The sequence below is a fragment of the Alexandromys fortis genome, unplaced genomic scaffold (assembly GCF_014885135.2).
Source record: "Alexandromys fortis isolate MF-2015 unplaced genomic scaffold, M_Fortis_MF-2015_v1.1 scaffold_97, whole genome shotgun sequence".
NCBI lineage: Eukaryota > Metazoa > Chordata > Mammalia > Rodentia > Cricetidae > Alexandromys > Alexandromys fortis.
Genome location: NW_026067981.1, coordinates 1,089,290 through 1,116,764, shown reverse-complemented (window position 1 = coordinate 1,116,764; position 27,475 = coordinate 1,089,290). Strand labels below are relative to the sequence as shown.

The 27,475-nt window shown below is 40.3% G+C and overlaps 1 protein-coding gene across 4 annotated transcripts; it reads right to left on the bottom strand.

Moving 5' to 3' along the window:
- Window positions 1–1,138: 1,138 nt before the first annotated feature.
- On the bottom strand, window positions 1,139–27,464 carry Vamp4 (vesicle associated membrane protein 4). 4 transcript variants are annotated; one of them, XR_007594631.1, is made up of 9 exons: window positions 27,299–27,458; window positions 23,878–23,995; window positions 19,365–19,411; window positions 17,108–17,158; window positions 10,873–10,973; window positions 9,628–9,707; window positions 6,467–6,518; window positions 4,360–4,510; window positions 1,139–2,219 (listed from the first exon to the last, which is right to left on the bottom strand). XR_007594631.1 is itself a non-coding variant. In XM_050158309.1 (8 exons), exons 2-8 carry the CDS (start codon window positions 23,941–23,943, stop codon window positions 2,191–2,193), a joined length of 426 nt encoding a protein of 141 aa, XP_050014266.1. In that variant the 5' UTR covers window positions 23,944–23,995; window positions 27,299–27,464; the 3' UTR covers window positions 1,139–2,190. The 4 variants fall into 4 exon arrangements, 3 of the variants coding, with proteins under 3 accessions (XP_050014266.1, XP_050014267.1, XP_050014265.1); XM_050158309.1 differs by lacking the exon at window positions 4,360–4,510 and having other exon boundaries at window positions 27,299–27,464; XM_050158310.1 differs by lacking the exon at window positions 1,139–2,219 and having other exon boundaries at window positions 2,793–4,510; window positions 27,194–27,459.
- Window positions 27,465–27,475: the final 11 nt, after the last annotated feature.

The window sequence follows — 27,475 nt, the reverse complement described above, 5'->3', positions numbered from 1 at the left end:
CGGCCCTTGTCCTCTTCCCCTCTTTGAAATGGACACCAGAGAGGTTAAGAATGAGTACCCAACCAATCATTTCCCTGCTCTTGACACTTGGTGCTGTACATTGAGAAATTCTTTCTAGATAGGTTTTACTTTTACTCCATGTATTTTAGTGGAAAATCGGGTTCCAATGAAATTAGGGTGATTGTACACGTGTTTTGCTTTGAAGTTAAGTCAACAGGATATACATACTGAACAACCCAAAGTGCTTACTTTTCATTTTCTACAAAATGGTTTATTTTGCTGTTTACTTTGGAGAGGCTACAAACACATTCCACATGAACACAAAGGACTGAACTTTGTAGCACTGTAGAACAGAAATGGCCATGGGGAATTGAGAAGTCAGGGGAAGGGGTGTGGCACCTACATTTGCTCATCTCCCATCATACCCCTTAAATGTCAAAGGCACTTGCCGAAATGGTTAAATTAGGGATCATGGGAAGTAAAATAATGACATACAACTAAGACAAAAAACAATGCTGAATTTTCTTATCGCTAACATTTTACTAAATATTTGGACATATGCAATTTACAGCTTTAAAATAATGTGATTTTACTTTATAAACTTTTCAAGTGAAAAGAAGCTAATGCAACACTGTAAAACCAGAATTTTTCTACACTCAATTGTAACAGGAACATATTTACCTCTAGGTAATCACCTAGATCACTCATGACACCTCTCAAGCACACTGGGAATCAGCTCTCACACCAACACAGTGTGACTTCAGAAGCACAGTCCTCTCTCTCCTCACCTTTGTCTAGCATCTGCCAGGGAACCGCAGTGCTGAGAGACAGCAGGGCAGCATGGTCCTTGCTCTACAAGCTTACAATTATCCCGACTGGATTAGCAATGTTTTTATTTTCAGCCCTACTCACTTGTTCTAAGAAGCTTTGCAAAATAAAACAAGAGCCAGAATAAAAGTGTGTTCCCACCCCTTATTCTACTTGAAATAGGATAATAAATATCCAAGTAAGACTAACATCAGGCTGAAAGAGAAGACCCATCTGCACATGGTGGTGCCTACGTGTAGCCTCAGCTACTTATGAGGCTAAGTTACAAAGATCACTTGAGCCCAGGAATTCTTTCTTTGATCAAAAAAAAAAAAAAAAAAAAAAAAAAAAAAAAAAAAAGGCTGCAGGGCATGGTGGCAAACCTTTAATCCCAGCACCTAGGAGGCAGAGGCTGGTGGCTCTCTATGACTTGAGGCCAACGTGGGTCACACAGCCTCAAAAACAAGACACACAAAAATAGGCTTAAACTCTTGTCAGTCTAAGGGAGGGCGGCATTTGTATGGACTAAGATGGTCCCTTTCTGCTCCTTCTGACTCATTGTCTTTACATTGTTTTATGGCAACTGCCTTCCCAAAATGTGTTCAGATGGGCTCGTGTTCTTACTACCATGCATGGAAAAGTAAAAATGATTTCCAGTAACATTTCTATGTGAAAACACAAAATCTGACTGATAGTACAGTCCCTAGCTTAGTAACACTCTGACTCAATACAACTAGTAACATTTGTGTTCAATGTGGAAAAGACTCTTGTGTATTTTCTAACCATAAAGTATTTACAAGATGTGAATACAAGTCTGTTGTATTACAGTGCTGACAGGACAGAGACCACGTGGAAGTGGCAAGGAGAGACTTTAAGCAACTTCCATGTCTGGGCCTCAGCCTATATGTGTGTATTTACAGGGTACCCACATGCTACACAGAACAGCAAGGTGTCAACTCTGCCATTAAAGCACCAACAGTACTTTCTAACCAGAGCCCAGGGATGAACCGTAAGGACACCTCATGTGTACTACTTTTTCTCCACCTTAAACAGTGTTCCATCATCAATTCTGGACCTTCTCTTAACCAATAGATGTCCCAGTTCATACAATTTTGGGACAATTTCCAATGGTTTTTTTTTTTTAGGACAATGGAATCAAAGACCACAGGCACCAGTGAGTTCTGATCAGGAGGAAGAGCCCATTCATCACAAACTGCTGCAAGGAAGAGGCTTCTGTTACAGACAAACCACAAGGGCACGCTTCAGGCATGGAAGTCGTGACCTGATTTCACTGGGCATCAACTAACATTAGCAAAGCTACTTGAATTTTTCTGTTGATCTTCACAGGTGTTAAGTAATGATAGTTTTGATGGTGGTAAAACTTCATTTTTTCAAGTGCAGGATGATCTGAGCTGGATGAGAAAAAGAATGATTAAGGAGGGAATGGATGCAGGCCTGGCATCAATTTCAACAACCATTTCTCTTCTATTTTTTTCTTGTTTGGTTTTTTGGAGACAGGTTCTTACTCTGTAGCCCAGGCTAGTCCAGAACACACTATGAAGTCCAGGATGGCTTCACAATCATGGCAACCCCCTTGCTTCAGTGTTCACAGAGCAAGGACTAGGGTGTAAGCCGTCACACCTGGCTCTCCGTAGCTTCTTATTGGAGGAACACCCGTATTTCCAGTATTTCATATAATGTCATAAACATGCCAGTCATTTTAGGGTCTCAGGATTATGTAAAATCAAAAAAGATAAAACAATAAATAAACTGAGTGAGGGCATCACATGCCAACAGGGTTTCCTCAGCAGTAACAAATTTAAACAAAACAACTATACACATAAAGTTATGTAATTTAAACTTTTTTATATTTGATGTTTAAAATAATTTTATAATTCTATTTTCTAAAAATAATTATTTCCTTAAAAGTGGTACACTTTATTAAGAGAAGCACTGGAAATATGAAATCTTTTTTTTTTTTTAAAAAAAACACTTCATCTTCACTAACAGACACTGAATGAAACAAGACTTCTACACTAATCAGTGGAAAGCTAATGACTTATGAGTCTTGTTACAATCCAAACAAAAGGCAAATACACTAGGACCAACTCTGCTGATTCAAATAAAACATCTCCATCCCTGAACTACCAGCTGCTGAGACTGAGAACACTCCTTGGCCCATCGTTTCCAAAAGGGTTTATCATCAGTTCAGATGCTGTGCACATGAACTAACGAACAGTCAACTTTCCATAATATGCAAGACATTGCACAGTCAGAAGTTATAGCTAGATCCTGCAAGTGTCTAGGATATCACTTAATCTGGCTTTTGCCTTTGAAGTTTCTTTCCATTAAAAACATTCTTATCTGTTAGTACTATCCACTGTAGAATTAAACAAAGAAAATCCAAATTGTTTTATACATTTTGAATTAAAATGATCACCCCAAATACTGGCAAGTCCTGTGAACTCTATTTCTAGCCTAAGAAGAAGTTCCCACGGTCTCTGGTTTGACTGTCATGCCTTTCTCCCCTTGCACTCAGGACGGATTTGCACGTGGACTTTTTAAAACAGTATTAAGGGGTTGGCACTCTTTACAATGAACACATCTTGGTATGCCCCTGAACACTGTGACTAATTCTGTACAGATGGCCCATGCTCCTGACAGTTTGCTATTCGCTGCCACTGGCAGTCTGGACACTTGACTGTGCACCATCTATGTCCCCAAAAATGTCAGAGAACACACCAAGAGTGGAGTGCAGGAGAAACATGACAGTCAAAGCAGAAGACTACGCTCTTCTGGCACAGGGCTAGTTAAACGTAAAGAGGGAAAACTATTAACAAATGAAATCAAGGAAACATTACCTGCAGATTGCACTTACTCACATGAGAATTAGTCCCTTTTTATTGTAGTTTAACTGACAATCGACTGGACCAAGACTGGACGCTACATACTGCTCATTTTCAGACACTCCAATGACATTCTCCAATACTTTTATTATCTCCAGTTTTATGGTACCATATTATGCTTTTCACACTGTTTAAATTTCCCATTTTCAAAATGCAAATACCAAAAAATTACCACGTATTCCCTTATACAGTCAGAATAGGTTTACTGGAATGTTTCAGGTAGAGCTGAAGGCAGAACATTACAACACATAGCTTTTGTTAATCTGTAACTGTGGAAATGGCCTGCAAAGCAACTACAATATGAAAAGAATGACATTCTTGCAAATACTGATAGGATGGTTATGAATCTCCTTCAGCATGAGAGTCAGGACTCTACACAGGCTTCCTGACCACCAGAATGACCCTCACTTTAAGGTATTAATAAACATTTTTAATGCCACTAAAACACAAGTATGGGATATTGTCATCAGTGTTTAACTATATATACATATAACAAACTGGCAAGTATCTAGTTTCAAATTAGATCCTTGGAATAAAGCAAAATAGAGTTATCTTTGTCTTAAATATAATTATTCAAAACACATTTTGCTAGTTAGGAAGAACATAATTGGATATTCTCAATGCTCCAATTTGAAGTGGTACTTGCCTTTTAGTTTCTTGGAAAAGAAAAATTGAAAGTTTTATATACATAGGTTTCATTTAAATTATGCAGCAATCTTTAATTATTATTGTCCCAGATCTTGTTTAATGAGGATCTCTGTCATCAAATCAAGTACGGTTTTTCACAACTATAAGAACTGTAAGAGAAAAAAGTAAAACAAAAAAAGAAAAAGAATGCATCAAAATCAGAACCAACAACAGCTAGGTCAGAAGCACAATCTTAAGTGTGGGTATCGGCCACTGCTAGAGAGGAGAAACCTGGGCCAAACCTTGATCTGAGACAACAGCTATGAAATACGAACAAATTCAGAACCATCAGAAACAACACAAGTCTCTAACGCTGGCCTCTTGAGCAAATGAACTGCGGCAAAACAGTAGCTCATAGCTTCTAAATCCTATTACAATATTTAACAATGTGGGAAAATAATTAATAAAGTATTTATTGGAAAATGTCTGATACAATCTCAGCTTTTGAAAATCATGCTTACATACCAAGAGGAAAAGACTAAAAGCATATAAAATCGCCATACTAATAGCAGCTACAGTAGTATAGGCAGAGTATAGTTAAATTGTATAGTCCTTTTTATGTTAGTCTCTCTCTCTCTATATATATATATATTTGCATGGTGTCCACCATTCATGGTAGGTTCTTGTTGTCTGTGATAATTATATTCTACAAAGTTATCATAACATTGAACTGGTGACTCCTGGACCACTACACCTAGGGAAAATACAGGGTTAAGTTCCCATGAGTCTCTGGCTACTTCACTTTAGTCAATAAATTAACACATAATCTTGCTTTATGTGTGCTTCTATTGAAAGACACCTTGTTGAACAGATATCACTAATTAAAACATTACAATGAAGTCAAGGCCAGCAGCACTGTAGCTCATCCCTGAATATGCTCGAGTATTGTCTATGAAGGTGTAGCATAGCATTTAGTAAGACGGTAGCATTTCTAGACCATCGTGAGGTCCATTTCAAACCACGAAGTCAGCAGAACTGTGGGCCAACAAGTCTATGAAAGGACACTTGGTTATGCAATGAAAGCTGAAATAAGAAGGCAGACTTCCATTTAACCCCAGCTGGAGACCTATGGGTCAAGGGGGTCAAAATTCTCCTTGCTCTGAATGACCATGGAAGTAGCATGAGCATTAACATGGATAATTAAATGGTTACAAATACACTTCAACTATTAAACAAACCCACGCAGCAGCACCCAGGTAATGAGACTGAATGATAGTTCTTTGTTAGTTCTTTATTACCCAGGTAATGAGACTGGATTACAGTTCTTTCTTTGTTAGTTCTTTATTACCCAGGTAGTGAGACTGGATTACAGTTCTTTGTTAGTTCTTTATAACACTTTTTAAGTTTAAAAAATATCCTTATAAAAATTTCAATTTTTTGAGATTTTAATTCTTCACAAAATCTCTGTAAATATTAGAGATCTTGAAGAAAGATACTTATAAAAAATAGTCTAACTTCGAAAAAAATACTAAGAAAAAACACAGAATGAATTATGCTTTCAGAACTAAAACTAAGCTCAAATCTACAAACACATATACAAAATCATCTAGAGAAGCTAACTGAGTTTGTCTCCTGATCACAACAGTAAACAAAAAACTATTTTGTCCTAAGTCTAACAGATACCAGATTTTGCCTTAAACAAATGGCTGAGCCCCGAGCTGTGACTGGGGTGTGGCTGAGGAGCAGGAGGAGGAGTGCCCTTTTGAGAATCTAGCAAAGGATACAGACCCCCACAGAAATGCACACATTCATAGTCACACAGATTTCAGACACTGTCAAAGCAGTCTTCAGAGACTCAGGAGTCTAGGTAAAGGCCCCCTTCTTATTCAAGGCACGTGCCATTACTCAATGCTTGCATTACATACATTAGGTCAACTGAAACGAAAAGGATAAAAATGACTTAAAATAAAACTCTAGCCAGAGGCTAGCCTGGGCTACACAGTAGCATTTCGGACAGCCTGGGCTACATAGTGAGATTATGTCTCTGAAAAAAATGAACACCAAATCAAATCCTAAGCCTTACAAAACATAATACCCCAAGAAACAATGATCCGAGAAATACTTACTGATAATCATTAGCAGAAGGATAGCTGCAGCCAAAGCCATGACGGCTTTTATCTGTAACACACAAAAAGGCAAATGAAACCTGACTTGTTAATCAAGACAAGACTCTCTGACTGCTACTTACTTATTTCCCTACCTCATCAGTTAACAGGCACACTCCTTGCAGGGTTTCCAATTCGCTGTTTCTCACATGAACTTGATGGATGTCTTGTATTTTTACATCAATAACTGAAGTTCGCCCAAATGTGAGGGTTTGCTCTGGAGGAAGTTACCACCTAAGGATGTACTGCACAGTAAGCAGTCACAGTCGGAGCCCTCTCGGGGTGACCTACTTCGAATGTGAGACCCAAAACTGTAGTTTTAGCAATTCTGGTCAGGACTGGATAAAAACTCTGGCAGCCAGTAGTCCATTATTACTTTATGTACAATGGTCCTTCCTCTCTTCTGTGGGAAGCTATGTGACCTCACCCCATGAATGCCTTAAACCATGGATGATACCAAATCCTCTATGTGTAGTTTTCCCCGTAGAGGCATACCAAAGATAGTTTGATAAACTAAAAAGAATAAACTAATAACCAACAATAAAATGGAACACATGTATAATAAAGTAAAATGAATTTGGTGTTTCTCTTCCAAGAGCCAAGACAAATTTAGGTTTCTCTAACCTCAGCTCACTGTACATAACCAATGCTATGGAAAACAAAACCATGAACCGGGGACTGCCATCTACGTGACAGCAGGTTTCACGGGGACCATCACTGCAGTTTCTCCAGGCGCATGAGGACCCTTCAGTGTTTCCTCGCTGTGCTCCCTTCACGATGGAATGTCCACACTAAGGCCTATACTTTAGACTCTCTATAAATAACAACACAAGAGTGCGGTGTCCAATTCCACTGAGGAAGAGAAGCCTGAAGATCATTTCCCAGTCAGCGGCTTGATATTTGTTATCTTTTTATATAAAAATATCACAATCATAATTTTATTGTTTCTTAAGTGCACACATTATTTAAACTAGTTTCATTTCCTTGATGTATCAAAGCCTTGCTTTCATCAAACATTTTCATATAGTTAAAAACTCATGACTTTAATCTCAACACTTGGGAGACAGAGGCAGGTGGATCTCTGTGAGTTCAAGGTTTACAGAGTGAGTTAGGCCAGCCGGCTTTTGGGGGGACTCAAAAGATCAATAAGTGCATAAGTATATAAAATACATTAGATAGTGAGAGTGTAAAGTCCAGAGTGAGGTGACAAAGCTTCAGAGTGGCTATTCTAACTGAATAGGTCCCAGATGTACTGCTTAATTTCAGTGTGTGATTTCTTTTTTTTAATTTCCAAGATTTTTATAATAAGGTTCATTTCAAAAATTAAAAAAAAACAGTATTTCCAATGTAATAAAGAAATGTTTCATAAATGACAATTATACATAAAAACAAGAATTAGTTAAACATTTTAAAAACAGAATGACTGCTAACCCTTCATGACATCACGACTGTGGCAACAAAGTGACCCAAGAAAGACACAGAAAGCTTTGCAATTTTGATATAAAAGTCTTTAATTACGATAACTTAAAAATGAAAAAATAGTCTTGAACCTGGGCTTAGATTATGCTAAAGGGTTTATATTCTACCAAAAGGTACTTAAATTCTTTATTTAACCTGAAAATATTTTTTAAATCATATGGAATTTAATAGTAGCTTTCTTACCTTTCCCAAAAACACATATTAATTTGTCTATTAATATAAAGTTAACTAGGCTTAACTTTATAAAATGTATATGGAAAAACCAACAAAAATTTAAAAACACTTTACTGAATAGAATTTTCTTCCTAGGTTTCCAAATTGGAGCAAGAAGTATCTAAAACCATCATAACCAGATACGTTTCCATCACTGGCCCCCAAAGTTCCCTCATAAGCAACTGCACAGCCTACAACCTTTCAGCCACTGGCCACCTCTGGTGTGTCTATCTCCTGTTGCATAACAGCCTTCCTAAGTCACTGCCGTCAGTCAACCCAGAAAGTGGGGGCGTGGGAACTGCCCCAGATGCTAGGAGGAAGGCGAAACAGAAGCCTGAGAAGGTGAGGTAGAGAACACTGGCTGCTTCCGATGGTCTCTGCTAAGTTACATGACAATGCTGTTCACTGCCTGCTTGATGCTAGAGTGGGCTACAGAGTTAACTGAGTCTGAGTCTGTTTAAAACAACAATCCTGTATATTTTAAACTCTCTTTAAAAACATTAGAGCAGGAAGCAGAGAAGAAATTAAAGAAAATACAAAATTTATTCTCTGAAGAAAACAAAAATAAACAGAAAAAAAGTTCTATACAAGGGGAGCAATGAAACTTGTCTTCTTCTTTCTTCTTCTTACTTCGGAAACAAGACATTTAACAGATAAACAGATAAAACTTGGTAAATCCAAGATATCTTTTGGAAAAAATCCTTAACATGGCAAATTTGGGTTTAAAAAATTATTGTTGAATCCTAAAATGAGGGTTTAAAACCAATGAGCCCATGTTTAAGGATTTGGGCGAAATAAAAACGCATCCTAGACTCAAGAGGAAGAAGGAAAGATTTGTTCTCATAACATGAAATTTGCTATAAAATGTTAAAGGATATTTGTTTCATGCTTGGCCATACTTGATTTAAGAGGCAAATTCATTTCTGAAGGATATTAGTGCATAGAGAATCCATTTGTCCTTACTAAAATTTTTCTTTTATTTCTTATTTTGTTAAAAGAATGAAGGAATAAAATGGGACTTTTTCTTTTTGTTAGGACAATTTCTGGCATATAAACTACTTCTAGGAGAAAAAAAATCATACTTCTCTCCAGGCTTCATTTTATTAAAATAAATAAATAAATAAATAAAATAAAAAACAAACCACTCTGTATATCCCCAAAACTGCTAGGAAGAAGTGCTGCTAAGGAGGGCAGATGTGCATCACTGGGTGTCCAAACGCTGGACCACTGGGAAATGAGGGCATCACAGAGAGAGCTGGGAGGGATCGGACAGTGCTTGGTTCCTCTAGTTACTCTTTCGTGTCCAAAGCTGAGGAAATCTCCCAATAAGAAAAGCAGTTACAGCGCTGGTTCTCACTGAGCTCAGAGACTAGTGGCCCCTTCTCCTCAAATCTTTCTCTGCTCCCAACCCCTCCTTCTCCTTTACTTACTTTGCATCCACGCCACCACATTTGCCTTCGGAGCTGTTTGGATCTGTTGCTGAATGCAGTTGCATTATCCGATAAGCTTTCTGTATCACACAGAGGGTGGAGAGTCGGATTAAATGACACAATTATTTTATCTAGTCACACGAAGACAAAACCATCAATTTCTACTTTTTAAATTCCCCCCTCCACACACACAAATTTCATTAGTCTACATTGGAAAAAACAAAAGCAAAACACAATGGAAGGTCAATTGGTTCAAAGAAATTTTTAAGAAAATAGAGGTTAAAAATAAGCATAGTGGGGGATGCCAGATGGACACTAAGCCTGATAACCTGAGTTTGAACACAGGGTCCCACATGATGGAAGGAGAGAGCCAAGGCCCTAGGCTCCACACGTTCATCACTGTTTGTGTGCTCCAATTCAGGCACATGCACACAAATTAATGTAATAACAGTTTTTTTTTTTTTTTAAATAGGGGCTGTGGTTGTTGCTCTTGGGCCAATGCCTGATAGTACACATTAGATGCCAACACTGGAAACAAAACAAATACTTTGGCACAACGCTAGAAAAAATTTGCACACAGAGAAAATTAAATTTTTAGGAAACAAGGATAACTGATTTAGAGCGAAAAGAAAAGTAATCAAGCAAGTTTCTGGTCGGGCAAGGCTATCAAGAATGAACCTGGCATGCAGCCACTCACCATTCAAACTTCAGGAATGGCTAATATGTGCCAAAACCATTACAGGCTCAAAGGCTAACAGCTGCCTCTAAACAAAAGCTGCTAAGTATCCAGGAAAGCCTAAGTCAGCATTCAAACAATATTGGAGGTCCAGATATGTGCTGGGAATCATTACAGACACAGAGACTAACACCTATCAGTAAAGAAAACTCCCTAATTACCAGAGAATACATAAAATAAAGATACTTGACAAGTTTGAAAAGAGTACTGAACACAGATTAACTTTACCATGTTGACATAAAAAACACAAAGCATATCAACATTAACAGGACAAGAGAAAAGAGGGGATTTAACTTTTTGGCAATGTAGTTTTAAATTCTTCATTCTTAACTGAGTAAGAAGGAAATATAGCAAGACCATTCACATTAGTGAGCAGAAACCAAGCACGGACTTGAGTCTTAAGAATTGAATGTTGACTTCCTAAGCATCAGTGAGACAGAGGAAAGGTAGGCATCAGTTACACACATATTCTAATATCAAGAGATACGGAAAGAAGGCAGCAGCTGTACCTGACTTGTCCTGCAGCTCATCTAGCCGCTCTCCCCGCTCAATGACCTTTGTAATATTTTCTTGCATTACATCGATGACTTCATCCACCTGATTCTGAACACTAGTTTAAGAAACATGAGATTTATTCTTCCTTTAGGGATACGCACACTGTTAGAACTTTTACTATGTGGCAAATTCTCAGAGAACTACGGTTTGTCATTCAACTAAAGCAATGTTTTTCCATTTTTGGCCTGAGTTCTCAAGTAATTAAGGATTAAGGATACACATTAACGAAATATTTAACTGTAAGTTTATTTTTTGTCTTGATTCTATCTTGAGTATATCTCATAAGCAAATCAAACACTGACAGAATGCTAAGTGTGACTCCGTGTTTCATTTTCTTTTTACTAGACTGTTGAAACAGCAGGCAAAACCGATAATCATAACCTACCTTTCTTTGCAATGCATTTCAACCATAAAAGACTTACCAAGGTGTCTGGCCAGGTTTACTGGGGTAATAAAAACTACCGTTTCTAAAATGGAAATGTCCAGCACACTTTATGAGGCACTGGATACTCCCAATGGCCATTATTCTTCACTGATCATTAGTTTTCCCTTAAGTATAAGAATCAAGACCACCTGGAATACCCAAGAATATCTGGAAACACCATCAAAAGGCAAAAGTGAAAAACAATTAGTATAGTGATATTTTATTTGTGTCTTAATAAATAAAGATCCCAGGCCTTTAATCCCAACACCAGGGAGGTGGAGACAGTAGCGATTATGGCTGGGCGGAGAGAAGAATATAAGGTAGGAGGAGACATGAGCCCAGTGCAGTCTGAGGTTTGGTGGAGAGCACTGCAGTCTGCAGTCACGTTGCGGACAGGATATTTGTTTGTCTGAGCCTTGGTAGAGGTTAGTGGCTTGGCTGCTTTGATTTTCTGATCTTCAGCATGAACCCCAACATCTGCTTCTGGGTTTTTATTGGTCGTGCTACCATGCAGCCTTTCAAAATGAAAATGGTTTCCTTCTTTTCTGAGATGGAAGACTCTTCTAATCAAACTTCAGACTATCCAGTGCAAACTGAACAAACTTCAGAATTAGTCAAACGGTCCTCACCAACCTACTGTCACTTAGGAGCTCCCTCCAAAGCAGAAAAACACAGAAATGCTTAATTGAGTGTCCCACATCCCTCTGATGCTCTAAACACAGGTAAGAACCTATCTTAATTGAGTGTCCCGCATCCCTGTGATGCTCTAAACACAGGTAAGAACCTATCTTAATTGAGTGTCTTGCATCCCTCTGATGCTCTAAACACAGGTAAGAACCTATCTTAAATTTATATAACAAGCCTTGACAATGAAACATCTAAAAAGAGAAAGAGAACGTCTGGTCCTTAAAACTCAAAAAGCACAATGATTATTAGCAACTGTACACACACAGAAACACATATACGGTTAAGTAAATAAGAATATGCACTTGTCTTTCATGTGTGTATAAGAGAGAGAGAGAGAGAGAGAGAGAGAGAGAGAGAGAGAGAGAGAGAATGAGAGAGAGCGAGCCATCTGCTTCTGCCTCCCAAGGGCTGGGATTAAAGGTGTACACTACCACCGCCAGGTCATTTGGGCATTTTTTAAACATCCCAATACACATCTCCTCTCTGTCATGTCCTATACTATGCCTCCAAATTAACCCACAGTTGGGAATGAGGGATCATGTGTAGTTCTGAGATCGAGTTCTGTCCTTTATTTGAGCCAGTCGAAGTGTGTGCTTCAGAAACAAGGGGAAGGCCCACTCAGAGGTGATCGAGAGGCAGGGTGGTCACGTATGGGCAGCAATGGCTATGTCTGGTGATCCCATCTTCCACCCATGTTAAAAACATTATGCATGACTATGGATTATCCACACATAGCCTTTGGGATCCATCCCAGCTTCCCAGAGTTCTCTTCCCGCACATTATTCTACTGAAGGCTCTAAGAGTAAGACTCAATCAAGCAGGGACATGGACAAGAAGATCTGACATGGCTGCAGAATCTCCAAGAGATGTCTTACTGCAGATCCTAGTTATCCAGCAGAGGGCTAAAGGTATTTACCCTTCTAAAGAACAGTGCCAAGAATACTTAGACAACTATACAATCAGTTGTACAATTAACCCATTTCATTAATCTTAAAGCTGAAAAACAGCCAGCTTAGGTGTCCCATCCCCCATGTTAAGGACTGAGCACAGTGAAACAGCCAACTGATTCACCTGTGAGTGCACGACAGCGTACTTTAGGGCCGTGGTGCTGAGTAAGTGAACAACTGCAGTGAGTTCTGTGAAGCCGACCTAGTGACTAGAGAGCTAGAAGGCACTGACAGTAAAGCCCTCTGCGCTAAAAATGAAAGCAAGTCTATGCTCACAACCAATGCTGGTGAGAACACACAGAGTAGAACCCTTATTTACTGTTAGTAGGAATGGAAATAAATCCAGTCAAAGCAGAAATCAACGTGAAGGCTCCTGAAAAGGATGAAAAAATTCTAGGTATGTTGATGTCTCCCTGCAACCTAGAATTTGAAAGATGGAGACAGGAGGATCCGGAGGTCAGGGCTGTGCTCAGCTACACAGAGTCTGAGACGAGCCTGAGCCGTCTTGAGTTTCCAAGTAGTCATTTGAATGTCACTCAAGTGTCATCTAGCAGGACAGAGATGAAATGTACGACGGCTGCTACGCACACTCTGATGATAGCTATTATGGATATTAATGTGCCATATTTTCATGATTTTAAAATAAATTCAAAAGGCTCAAAACTCCTAGATTTCGCTGTGACATCTCCACACAGTGTACCTTGAGCATCTCTATCCCCTCTCCTACCCGTTTCTTACCCTCTTTCCACGTTTTCCCCATTCCACCTGTGGCCTTTTAACCCTCCTCCCCTGCTACACTCCACATGAGAGGCCCTTGTCTTTAGGAGGCCAGATTACTTCACTTTACACAATAATCTCCAGTGCCTCCCATTTTTCTGTTTGCTGATGGGCACCTCAGGTGATTTCATGACTTTTCTATTATGAATGCATGATGAAAGGGTACTGCACACATCCTTAAAGTGAGCTGCCTTTGACTATTTTTTGGAAGGGGGCACTCATACCCAGAAGCACTGGGTATGATATACTAGATCATATGACATTCAATTTTTAATCTTTTGTTTTTCGAGACAGGGTTTCGCTGAAGTTTTAGAGCCTGTCCTGGAACTAGCTCTTATAGACTAGGCTGGCCTCGAACTCACAGAGATCCGCTTGCCTCTGCCTCCTGAGTGATGGGATTAAAGGCATGTGCCACCACTGCCCGGTTTCAATTTTTAATTTTTAAAGAATTTTTTAGAGATAGTATCTTAGACAGTCCAAGCTTGCCTCAAACTCAACAAGTATATAGCTGAGGACAACCCTGAACTCCTGTCTCCACCTGCCAAGTACTGGGTTACAGGTGGGTACCCAGAAAATTAGTGTGATTTTTAACTTTTTTTTCCCAAGAACCTCTACACTGATCTGTACTGGCTGAACTAATTTATGTTCTAGCAGCAGGATTCCCCTGAATCCTCTCAAACATTATTTGTTTGTTTTCCTTAACAGCATTCTGACGAGGGTGAGGTGAAATCTTAATGTGGTCTAAATATGCACTTCCCTGGCAGCTCAAGATGGTGTACATCTTGTCACAGATAGCTGCCTACTAGTTCTTCACGGTGTCCTTTATTAACTAGACTGCTTGTGCTTTGGCTGCTCAGCTCTTTGTTTACTGTGGACACGAACCCAGGGCTGGGGAGCAGCCTGCAGAGGCTCTCTCCACTCTGCCCTTTGGCTATACAGAGACTTTGTAATTTACTGGAGTTGCCACTTGTCAAATCTTGCTCCGCACATGTATCTACCATGTGGTTCCTAGTAGCCCCAAAGTTTCAGTCTTACACCAAGGTCTTTAGGCCCATTTTTGAACTGACTTTTGTGCATAATGGAAGAAAGGAATCTAGTCTCAGTCTTCCACAGGTGGATCTCCAGTGGTGGTGGCGCACACCTTTAATCCCAGCACTCAGGAGGCACAGAAGATGGATCTCTGTGAGTTCCAGGACAGCCAAAGACACAAGAAAAATCTTGTCTTCAAAAACAAAACAACAAACAAACAAAAATTATATTCTGCCACACATACACAGTCTTTCTTATAAAGAAAATACTAATTTCCGTTAACAACCCCACCTTGCCTTTTAAAGTACCGTTGACAAAGAGGGTTTGTTGTTTTAAATTGTGTTTTCATTTGTTCGTTTGTTCATTCGTTCATTCATTCATTCATTCATTCATTGTGTGTGTGTGTGTGTGTGTGTGTGTGTGTGTATGTATGCGCGCGTGCGTGTGCACGCACACACAGTAGCCAGCTCTCCTGCAATTCCTCCATGTGGATATCAAGAACTGAACTCAGGTTCTCAGGCATGGAGGCAGATACCCTTTCCTGCTGAGCCAATTTTGTGGTCCCAACAAAGAAGTTTTAAAACTATATTGAATTCTTACAACTGCATATATATTGCCGTTATATCATGGGAAATCCTTGGGTGCCTTATAAAGTTTGAACTGGTTGGACTAAGTTGATAGCAGATTGCTCATCTGTGACAGAAAGTATCTAAAATTATCAAAGTAGCATTTAAGATGCTATAATTCAACTTAAAAGCAAAGGAAACATTCCAATAAAAGTCATAAACTTTTGTAAAACTGATGCTCTAAGTCAGCAATTCCAGCCAGGAGGTGGAAGCAGGAGTGTCTGCCTGGCCGACTCAGAAAGACCCTGTCGTAAGATTCTAGAAAGACTGCGGGTGTAGCTCAGTGGCAGAGCTCTTGCCTAGTATCCATGAGGCTCTGGGCTCAAGCCCTGGGATTGAAAAAGAGAAAGAAGAAAATGACACAATAAAATGAATTTTACAGAAGCAAGTAAATAAAGAGTATTTCTCAAAAATGTCTCCTAAAAAGTGCTGTAGATATTTTTTATTAATCTGTAACCAACTTTAACAATTACTGGCCAATTAAACTCCAACAAAGCAATAATATTGCTGATCTAAAATGCTGGGAAATATTCCACTTAATTATTATAAAGTAAGTAGTAATAATGCATCTTAGTTAAATAAAATGACTGATTTGGTGTGCTAGACTAATGTCAGGGAGTTTTCCTTATGCACGTGGCAAGGCAAGTTGTCCTCTGCCATTTTATACACACTGGTGAGTCATGTTATCTTAAGAGTTCATGAGGCTGGGCCATCAATTTTCAGTTTGCTCCTTGATGACTGACTTCCAGCTAAATCTGGCCAGCCTTCAGCTCTATGAGCAAAAAGCTCTACATCAGTCAATAGTTCTTTACTAAAATTCTGTGATTGTCAAAGTCACAGTAATAATTTGTATGTGTGTGTGTCTCAAGAGTCACAGAAGGCCCTATTCTACATTAGATTCACTCTGTAGAAGCGTTTTAGAGAGGAAATAAAGCATATTGGCTGGATAAAACAACAATATCAAAACCCAGAAGTATCATCAATAGATCCTTCTGCTCCAGTGACATCTTGGATATAAAAGATGGATAGAGTCACTCTGGCTCAACAATGACACACTGACACCATGCAGGCATCATGCAGAATGCCCTGTGAATCCACTGAACTTGAGACAGTGCGTGGCTTGTGAGGCCCGTCTCACTCCACTCCATGTGGACCATCATTAGACAGCTTCTTCAAACTCCCAGGTACTGACGAGGTATGCAGTTTCTGCAGGCTGCAGACTATAAAAGCACTTAGCTGCAGTGTAAGCAGCAATTCTTCTGTACCGCAGTATTCTACAGTTGTTACTGAAGTCACTGGCCCCAGCGGGCATTAGAGCTGAGGTGAGAGGCGATGGTGCAGGAAGCGAGCACCTTGGCTACTCTTCCTTTTCCCACACAATATGAATCTAAAAGCAGCTTGCATTATGATGGCAAGGAATGCAGGCATGTGCCACCATGCTCACCTAACAAACATTTTCTATACAAGACAACAGAGCAGAAATCTTAGCTTTTATGGGCTCTGTGATCTCTGTGTCACAAATACTCAACATTGCTGTTGGAGCTCAAAAACAGCTACAGATACTATGGAAACAAATGGATATAGCTTGTGTTCTAATAATGAAAAAAGCTTGTTTATAAAAACAACAGCCACATCTGACAGCCCTGGTCCACAGAGAACTATAACAATAATTTAAATGAATGAGCGTCTAGGAACTTACTGTTTAATTTTATCATTTCTAGGTCCAAATCTTGGTCCAGATGGTCCCCGACTGAAAATAAAATACCCAGTTCATGTTAGTAATGACAATATCACACAAATACGAAAACAAGAAACACAGCTATGTGAACCATCAAGCTGGATTCTAAATATGCACCATCATTAGTCATAGTAGCTGCATTTTACAGAACTTGGTAGAAATGAATCCTTCATAATCATGGTATATAATGTTGGCCATAATCTAATTCTTCCAAGGGGTAAAACCTCCTGAGAAAGTCCAGAGTCCATAATCCTAATCTTTAGTGATAATTTCCCTACACATTGAACTCTGAAATGTCATACCAACTAGACTGTCATTGAATACCTTTGTGACCAATTCTAGAACTGAAATTGCAACTTACTTTGAATTTACTCAAAACATTAAAAATTTGAATCTACTTTTAAATACCCTTCTTACAGATATGCGCACGGCAAGAAGAAAATGCAAGAGCACAAGGAAGCATTTAACAGTCTCAAGTTGTTACTATTATCTCTTGTTACACCCAAGGATATAACACCCTGATCCATCCACTTCAGTGCTCTAGGAATAGGAGCTCCAGGGTATTTTGTTATAATTTTTTAGAAGATAGAGAAGGTTTCAACTACAAAACTCAAAAAAAACAAAACAACCTGAGGTTCTTAATTTTCAGACACGGAACTCTCTAAAGGAAGGGAAAATATGCATTTCTAAAAAAACTTATTTAGAAGAAAAAATTAAACTACTCATTAAAACAATATCAGCCAGGCGATGGTGGCGCGTGCCTTTAATCCCAGCACTCGGGAGGCAGAGGCAGGCGGATCTCTGTGAGTTCGAGACCAGCCTGGTCTACAGAGCTAGTTCCAGGACAGGCTCCAAAGCCACAGAGAAACCCTGTCTCAAAAAACAAAAAACAAACAAACAAACAAAAAAAAAACCACAATATCATCTCTAAGTATTAGAATATCACCTTGCCTTAACTTCTGTAAGCTTTTCCCTCTTGGTCTTCAGAGCTCCAAGTCAGCACTGGAGTTCTGTACTTAGAACTCTGAACAGCAATCTATCCCAAATGACAGGTCAGAGCACTGTTTCATATTCTGAACCAGATAATTATGAATGAATCCAGAAGCAAGCATCAAAAATCAGTGATTAAGTAAGGATGCCACAGATGAGACAGTTACCTAAAAACCATTAGGTTAAAACATTCCAAAAGCTGGGTGTGGTGGTGCACACTCTTAATCCAGGAACGTGGGAGGCAGAGGCAGGCGGATCTCTGTGAGTTAGAGGCCATCCTGGTCTACCAAGTGAGTTCCAAGACAGCCAGAGCTGTTACATAGAGATGTCTCAAAAAACAAACAACAACTCAAAAACATATTAAAGCTTCTATAGTGACATTGTTTCTTCAATATAATATTTATGATATAATAAATACGGGAGAAAATGAAGGAAAGAGGAAGAGGGAAGAGAGGGACATGGAAAGGGACGGAAAGAGTGAGAATGAGAAACAGAAAAAGTGACAGACAGACAGACAGATACACAGTGGCACACATCTCTAATCTTAGCATTTGGGAAACGAAGGCAAGGTGATGGTTGAGTTTGTGGCTAGCCTGGGATATGGTGTGAGAGCCTGTTGGAAGGATGGGACAGAGGAAAGCTATATAAAAAATTGATTCAGTTAAATCAAAGCTTTAGTCGCGGTGTGGCCACTTTAGAAGACAGATATGAATGTGCACCAGCCTTCATGCCTAGGGATTTACCCAAGAGAAATGAAGGCATGTGTCCTCATAAATACCTACACACAAACATTTACAAGAAATTTACTTGTTTTAGTAAAAAACTATAAACCCCCAAACATCCACATCCAAGTGAATGGATAAATGGATTGTAGTATATCCACACAAGGGAAATGACTCAGCAAAACACCCCACCTGCAGATCCACACTGAGTCAAAGTGAACAGGTATGGCAAATGGAGTGAGCTGAGAAAGAAAAAGGGCATCCCGTGGCTTCTCTTATATAAAACTCTAGGGAACAGAAAATGTGGTGACAGAACCAGATCTGTGGAAACTCCAGCCTGGGAGAGCAACCGCTTACAAAGCAGTGGAAGAAAGTTCTAGGGCAAGCGCTGTGTTCCTTCTTTGGATGATATTATAGAGATTTTAGTATATGTCAGGACCCACAATGAGCACTTTAACCATATGCACTTTCTTGTATGCTAATTACAACTGAAAAAGTTAACTTACAGAAAAAAGTCCTCTTCTTCATCCGAGTCATCTTCCAAAAGATTTCTCTGTTAAAAAAAATAAATAAGATTTGAGTTTTCTGATGCAGAAAAACTACGAAGTGCCGGGGAAGAGAAAAGAAACAAGCTCTGGGCTGCTGACGTTCTTAAACCAGCTTCCAGGAAGAGAGAAGGGTAAACTGCAGACGCCTCGTTGGCAGCTGGAACCTATGGGACAAGGTCTGCTGACCTTCCAGAGGAAACACTTTCAGTTCCAGAATCTGTCACTGGCGTGGCAGTCATGGTAGTCACTCTCCTTCCCTGCATTCTCTCTATTGGCAGCAGGCAACTGTGGAGCTCAATGTACCCCAGAAGGAGTAAGGGGGAGACATTGGAGCTGAGACAAAGGCTCTTCTAGATACCTAGTCCAGAAACAGCCCACTACACATGTTAATTTCCAACAAACCTAACTTTACAGTTTCACATTACCAAAGGAAAAGTCTTCCCTGAAATGAAGATGGTCCACACTCTCCCTAAAAGGAGAACAAGAGGTCCTAAAAGGAGGGTAAACGCAAGCAAAATCCTGACCTTCAGACACAAATAAAACCTCCCATATAGGCAGAGTAACGGTGTCCCGAAGATGTCTATGTCCCAATAACTGAAACCTGTGACTCTGTTAACTTCTGAGGTGAGACTTGGCCATGTGAAAGGAGTCTGAAGGTCTTTTTGAGTATTCATCTCAGTCCCAACCAATGACAACGGTTCTTCCAAAGAGAAGAGGGAGGCAGAGGGGGTGAGACACTAAGAAAATGAGATTGAAAGTGGAGTAAAGGTATGAACCAAGAAAGGAAGGCAGCTTCTAGCAGCTTGGAAGAGCAAAGAGCAATTGCTCCCTAAGAAAAATGAAAGAGCAGATTTTTTTGGTGCTTTAACTTTCCGGTAATTCACATCTACAGAAATGGGAAACAAAACCACCTATGCATCTTCTCTGAGGACAACTGCTCAAGGAATGAGACCAGCCAAAAAGAAAATCAAATTAGAACAAAGTCTTAGAATACAGATGGATGGAATTAAAGAATCTAATCAAATGTACAGCCAAACTGTATGTTTGATGAAATCTGGGGAGATTGTTCGGGAGATGAAGGAGTTGCTTCACAAGCACGAGACCCGAGTTGCATTTCCAGCATCCATGTAAAAAGCCAAGTGTGGCATCATGCACTAACCCAATGCTGGGGTTTGGAACCAGGAGGCTCCTCGGTGCTCTCTGGCCAGCAAGATCACGACCAGGGTCAGTGAGAGACCGTGTCTCAAAAACTAGGCGTAGAGCAACTGAGGAAAAGACCCAATGTTGACTTCACACTCACACACAAAGGTGAGCACATGTGCATTCACAAGTGCATATACACCAGACTTACACACACACACAAATGATGATGTGTCACTGTGAACAGTACGTTAATAAAAAACATCATAAAACAAGTCTTTAATGTCGGGACTTAAATAAGACAACAACAACAATAAAACAAGTCTCTAAGAGAGCTTAAAACTTTCCCATTGAAGCTCAGAGGCTGGGTGTGGGGCGTGAAGAGAGGAAGTACAGTATGTTATCGTGCTCATCTTGGTGAGGAGTGAAGGCAGGAAGGGGAAAAAAGGAAACTAATGAAGGCGAATCAGTTTTGGTGCATTGACAACAGAGATTTCAGTATTATTGTTAAAATATTTAGTGAACATTTTAAAAACAGAGGGAAGAAGAATACAGTGAATAAATTCACTAGAGTACCTTGTAATCCCTGGTCAAGGTAAGAGATGAGATAAAAATAACCAATCTGGTAAAAGTATGAGGGAAATAAAAGAAATGTATGTATGTATGATAGTCATTTATCTACGTAAAATAATTAATAAATATCTAACACACTAAAGAGTAAAAAAGAAAGGCTATGTTGAATGCTCATTAAAAATACTTGTTAATACTGAGCATTTAATATGTGCTAGGCATTGGCGTAAACACCATGCATAAGCTGTGACTCGGCCTTGGCTCTCAGAGAAAAAGGTGATCCTAAGAAAAATGCCATGGAGAGAATTCAAACAGTGAAGGGGCAGAAAGTGACAGGGTGACTACATGAAAGTCCTGAGGCTGTCACAGAAAATCATTCCGGAGAGATGGAATTTAAGCTGAAGTTCAAATAACAATGACCCAGACAAATAGCAGAAACAGGTCACTCACTGCCCATAGGAAAATGGCTGGCACAGAAAAGTTCCAATGATATTAACATCATAGCAAGTCAATGAGCCTACTAAAAACAAAATTATATATGACTGGAGGGCCACAAAATCCAGCCAATATCTATTTGTTTTCAAGAGATTCACCTAAAAGAAATGCCAACTAAAAAATAATGTGGAGTGTGAAGAAAAGATATACTGGTAAGCTCAAAACATAAAGATATTAGTAACCTAAAGACAAACCTTAAAGCACTGCAATAAATAACCAAATAAGACTTTTTATGAGACAATTATAAAATGAACCGTCTACCAAGAAGACTTAACAACAAAAAAGACTTAACAATGTTCAATGTTCATATACTGATAATATAGTTTGAAATATATAAAACAGTCGGGCAGTAGTGGTACATGCCTTTAAACCCAGCACTCAGAAGGCAGAGGCAGGCAAATCTCTGTGAGTTTGAGGCCAACCTGGTTTATAGAGTGAGTTCCAGGACAGACTCCAAAACTACAGATAAACCCTGTCTCAAATAAATAAATAAATAAATAAATAAATAAATAAATAAATAAATAAATAAAATATATGTAAAACAAAAATCGTATGAAATTACAAGCCCAGTGTTGCGGGAGCTCCTTCCGCTCCTTGGGGCTGGTATCTCAGCGACAATTGGTTGAAGGAGTAGAAGGAGCTCCGGCGACAGCCCAGTGACTTATATCCTGCTTTGAAGATGACTAGACTAGACATTGAGAGTTTAACTCAGTTGTCCACTGAGAAACACACAAGGCCAATATTCACTGACCAGGTATGTGTGTTAGGGATACAATATAAAGAATTTATAACAGGATACAGTAAGATATCATTCTCACCCAGCAGGCAGAGTGTGGGTGTGTTAGGGTGTGCTTACATACTACTGCTGGAAATTTAAAACTGTCAACCCACTTTGGAAAACAAGTCTGATACCTCCCCCAAAGGTTGGGTATTGTTACTACAAGAGCTAGTAATTCTGTTGCTACATACATACCCCCACAATGAAAATGGCTCAGCCATTAAAGGGTAGGTTCACAACCAAAAATATAATGAAAATATATGTTCAAACAAAATGTATTAGTATTCATTCAGCAGTGGTCAGAACAGCTGAACTATGGGGTGTGTGGGGCAGGCATGGCAAAATGTCCATTAACTAGTGGACAGCTAACTAAATGTGGCACACACACGACAGAAGATTATCCAGCACTGAAAAGGAACGTAAAGGGGCTGGTTAGATGGTGAAGTGGCTAAGAACACTACCTGATCTTTCAGAGGAGCCAGGCTTGATTCCCAGCACCCATATGGTGACTCACAATCACCTGTAACTCCAGTTTCAGGGGGTCTAACACCCTCTTCTGGCCTTCTCGGGCAGTGCACACACCATACACAGGCATACATCCAGGCAAAACATCCATATCCATAACTGTCCATAAAATAAAAAATGAAAAAAATTAGAAAATGGAATGTAAAGTACTAATACTACATCACTGACAATTCTGAAAACACTACAAATCAAAGACGCCAACTACAACAAGATACATATGATTTCATTTACATAAAAAGCCCAGAATTCGTCAAACGACAAAGGTTAAGTTGTTTGTGGCTGAATGAATTGAAGGGAATGTGGATGACGGGAAAAGAGAACAGGGCTTCCTTCAGGGATACAGCTATGCCCTAAAACTGACTGTAACTGCCCAGCTCTGAAAATACCAAAATCCATTCAACTATATACATCTAACTGAAACGGCCATAAACCTGAAAATACTACCTTCATCTTCCCCTATCTTTCTAGGAATTGATCATAAAAACATTCTTTGACCTACCCTACCGATGATAGGTCTGAGACCCCCATTCCAAAAGGTTTCTCTATCCCATATCCAGCCATCTCCAGCAGAAAGGGACATAAAGGCCAAAAAGAAGTGGAGAAACAGTTTCTCTTTCTCCCCCTTTCTTTCTGCTTTAGATCACGCCCTTCTGTCCAATCAGTTCCTACAGTCATCCGGGCTCCATCAAACCTCAACACAAAAACAGGCCAATTCACCCTCCATTTTGGGTCTTCAATCTAAAGGCTCTCGCTCATGTCAGGTAAAATAAGGCCAGGATCAGGTACTCTGTCCTACTTCTCCTTTGTTAGCCTTTCTTTTGTGGTGGGGCATCAGACATGACCCTTTCGGGCCAACAGAAGGGTCGCCCCTTTGCTGCTCCATACATTCCAGATGTCCTTCTACCTTCTACAAGGAGTGCAGCTTACACTGACTCTCTTTAGAGCTTGAGATTCCAAACGTACCCTTTCGCTCTTCACAGACCCCGTGACATCGTCATCGTTTAGGTGGCGCTTGAACTTAGGAGGCATCCTTTCTGCTCACCAGCACTCTTCTGTGTCCCACAGAGGAAGTGTCCGCCACCTGAAGGAGAGAATGGATTTCATCATAGGAGGACCTACCCTCGGACCTGCTCCATTCCACCGTCTAGTCTATACGCTAAGCCTTAGCCTGCAGGAAATAGTTAAAACCGTAACAAAAACGAGCGTTATTCCCCTAAGGAAACATGTAGAGAAAGAGGGTAAGTTTAGGATTTTATAACATGGAAGAGCAGGTGATGTCAAAGAGGGGGAAAATGGGAATAGTCCCTAGATACCGAAGCTTTGCCTTTTCACTGAGTCAGAAAACAGCGGCATGCTTCCAGTCACTGCACTTTTAACCAGCTGCTCAAGCAAGGAGTTGGTTCCTCGTCTGTGAAATAGTGACTCCGCAGAAAGTTAGGTGGTCACATGAGATAACCCATGCAAAAAACACTCATACACTATGGTCCCCTGGTGCTGCATGAGGGTGGCTAATTTTAAGTACTCGTGTGACATTGCAGTAATAACAATTCTCTATTTATATATACACACATGTATCTATTAACTCACACAGTACACATATACATACACATATTCACACAAATATATTTACACATGTGTGTGCATATGTACATGTTCTCTCTCTCTCTGGTCTTCTCTCGTTTCCTGACATGCAGAACCTAAAAGCCCCACACCCATGAGTGATAAATGTGAGATTTTTACGCTAACGATATTGACAGATGTCTGGCAGTCTATACACAGCTTCAGATGGGAGGCTATTCACTGAAAAAAAACCAAGTCAGGATGAAAAGGTTGGGCTATTTAGTCCACACCAACCTCTGAAACAGAGAGCAAAGGTTTGAAGTGATCCCCAAGAGCTGCTGTTGTAATTTACTATTTCCACAAATGAAGCTTCCAGAAAAATCCAAGAGGTCAGGACCCCAGAGAGCTCTGAGGTATAAACACATGGACTTTTCTAGAGGGTGGGTACTTGGAGGGGCCAGGAAAGCTCTGGGCTCCTTTTCCTAGGCCTTTGCATCTATGCCCTCTGATAAACCATCTACACCCTTCCTAACCGCCTTTCTAATAACCTGGCAGACTTCAGTAAACTGTCTCCCTGAGTTCTGTGAGTCATTCTAGCAAATTAATTGAAACCAACAAAGCGACTGAGGCCGTCTCAAATTATAGCCAGCTACAAGCACAGGTATAATAACTTGGGGCTTGGCTCCTGAAATCGGGAGCGTTTGTGACTATTTCCAGTAGACTGAGGTAGGAACAAACTAAGAGGACTTTCAGCTGCTCTCTGCTGGACAATGTCCTGCCAAATGGGTTGCTTTCTGAGAAAAAACACCCTTTCACATTCTGGGTTCACAGACATTTTCTGAGAGAAAATGGGACTTTTCATATCTAAAAACAAGGAAGCTAAACAAAGCTGGCTTTCTTTGCAGCCTTTCATGTTAATATGCACTGTGATTTTTCCAGGAAATACTTGCATATGCAACAGGATCAAAATCTTCTAGAGAAGTAGTTGCTATGCAAAAACAAATTTTCAGTATTGTGGAGCAGATGACAACTGACTAAAAATTCATTAAAAACCCAAGATGTTTATTATGTGCTGGACACATACATGCATATGCAGAAACAGAAGCATTTTTAGCATTCAGGGTTTTATCTGCATTTCTTTTTTTATTCTGGAGACGTCTTTGGAACAACCATTAAGAACACTTAGTTGTGTAAATACCTAACAATGTTATGTCACTCCACTCAAACAGATCAATAAGTGCCTATATATTATCAGTTTTAATATTCATTCATTTAGCTGCCATCATGTTACACAACTCTGTTCTAGAAAGACATACTTTCTTATAACAACCTACCATTTTCTATAAAAAAAAAACACTTGAAGATTGTTACATTATTCTTAGAAACCAAAATCAAAGTTCTATCAGTAAAATCAGCCTCCTGTCATTTGCTTTCAAAGCACTTGAAACAGTAAATCACTACCATGCCTGAGCGACAGCTGCAGGGTTCTTTACTCCGTGGTTATCTCTGTTAGATCTATCCAGCCCATTTTAGTCCTTACATCTTAATTTCAGTATAAATCTCATGCAGAAATATTCCAGAATGTACTGAAAAAGTTGACAAAGAATGAAAGAAAATGGGCTTTTAATTATATCTGGAATTTATATTTTAAACTTCGACAGCACAAAAGAAACAACTCACTGATCAAAACAGATACTCCTGATCTTAGCCGGCAGAGAAAGACGTGATCAAATGAACTTACGTGACCTTTCTACAAGATACAATAACACTAAGCCTTAGTGGGGAGTAAACCCCTTCAAGTTCTTAAATCCAAGTTATCAGTTTGAAGAAGGGAGCAAACTCAGGTCACTGGCAAAACAGCAGACAGATAAATGAGTTACTCTTTCCTGCCCCACAACTAATGACATTTGCACAGAAATAAACTGTGCTCACAAATCAGAGCTGACTATATTCTGCGTACAGTTCCTCTACCAAAAATACTTTTGTAGTAAGAGCCATCCCTGATGTCTTTCCATGTTGAGGACAGAACACTACAGGGTTCACTCAAGTGTCAACATCGCAGGACAGTGACGTGTACTTCATCATTCGTTTAAATCTCACGTATGATATCAAATTTTGTAGTATGTTCTCTATTCAGTGACTTTACACGTAATAAACTTCTAACCTGTTGTTTAATCTACGTTGGCTTTTTTACTTTATAAAAAAAAACACACGTTCTGTGTGTTTCATTTCACAAAATGCTCAAATCTGGGCACAGACTTCCCTTTTTCTTAGCCTCCCTTCCCTTTCTGGTTATTCCTCATTCCTCATCTCATTTGCAGTCTCGGTGGCAGTTCCACGCAAATCGTGATTTGAATGGAGTCAAGACAGGAAATCTTACTCGCAAAACCTGTTACGTGTAAGGAAGGGTTCACCTCCACCCTCGGGTCATTCTAAACACAGCGGGGTTGCGCGCTTTCTCCAGCACCCCTAAGGAAAGGACCCCAGGCAGCATCCCTGCTGGTCCCTCGGTTCTCTTTGCCGCCGCTGCACCAGGCCCCGCAACCCGACGTCCGCTAGGAACTCCGGCCCCCACTCCCGGCGCAGACGCCCCCTCGAAACAGCTCTTTCCGGGGGAGGGCAACTCGATGCCAAAGCTCCTCGGCCGTCCCAGCCGCACCCCTCGTCCGCGCGCCCCTTCCTCACGGCACCCCGCGCCCCCGCCTTCCCCACTCGCGACCTGGTCCCCGCGCAGGCCAGCTCTCTGCCCCAGCGGACGTTGGGGGCCGGCGGGCAGGGGCGTCGCCAGGCTTCCTTCCTCCCCACGCGTGCCGGGGCGGGATACCTGAGGCTCCGGGGGAGCTCCGGGCAGCAGTCCCCGCTGGCTGCGCAGGGCGGGCGGGGGAGGGAGCGGGAAGCTGAGGAAGGAGGGTGGGAGGGGGGGAGGACCGAGGGCGCAGAGCCGCCACCGCTGAGCTGCTGCAGCGCCCCCGCTCATCGAGCGACTCGGCGCTCGGGCGGC

Excerpts from the sequence above, each read along its gene's own strand:
- Vamp4 (XM_050158309.1), bottom strand. The coding sequence starts at position 23,943 with ATGCCTCCTAAGTTCAAGCGCCACCTAAACGATGACGATGTCACGGGG. Across the intron at positions 19,412-23,877 it reads GGTCTGTGAAGAGCGAAAGG|AGAAATCTTTTGGAAGATGA; the intron begins GTACGTTTGGAA and ends TTTTTTTAACAG. Across the intron at positions 9,708-10,872 it reads TGAGCTGCAGGACAAGTCAG|AAAGCTTATCGGATAATGCA; the intron begins GTACAGCTGCTG and ends TGTGTGATACAG.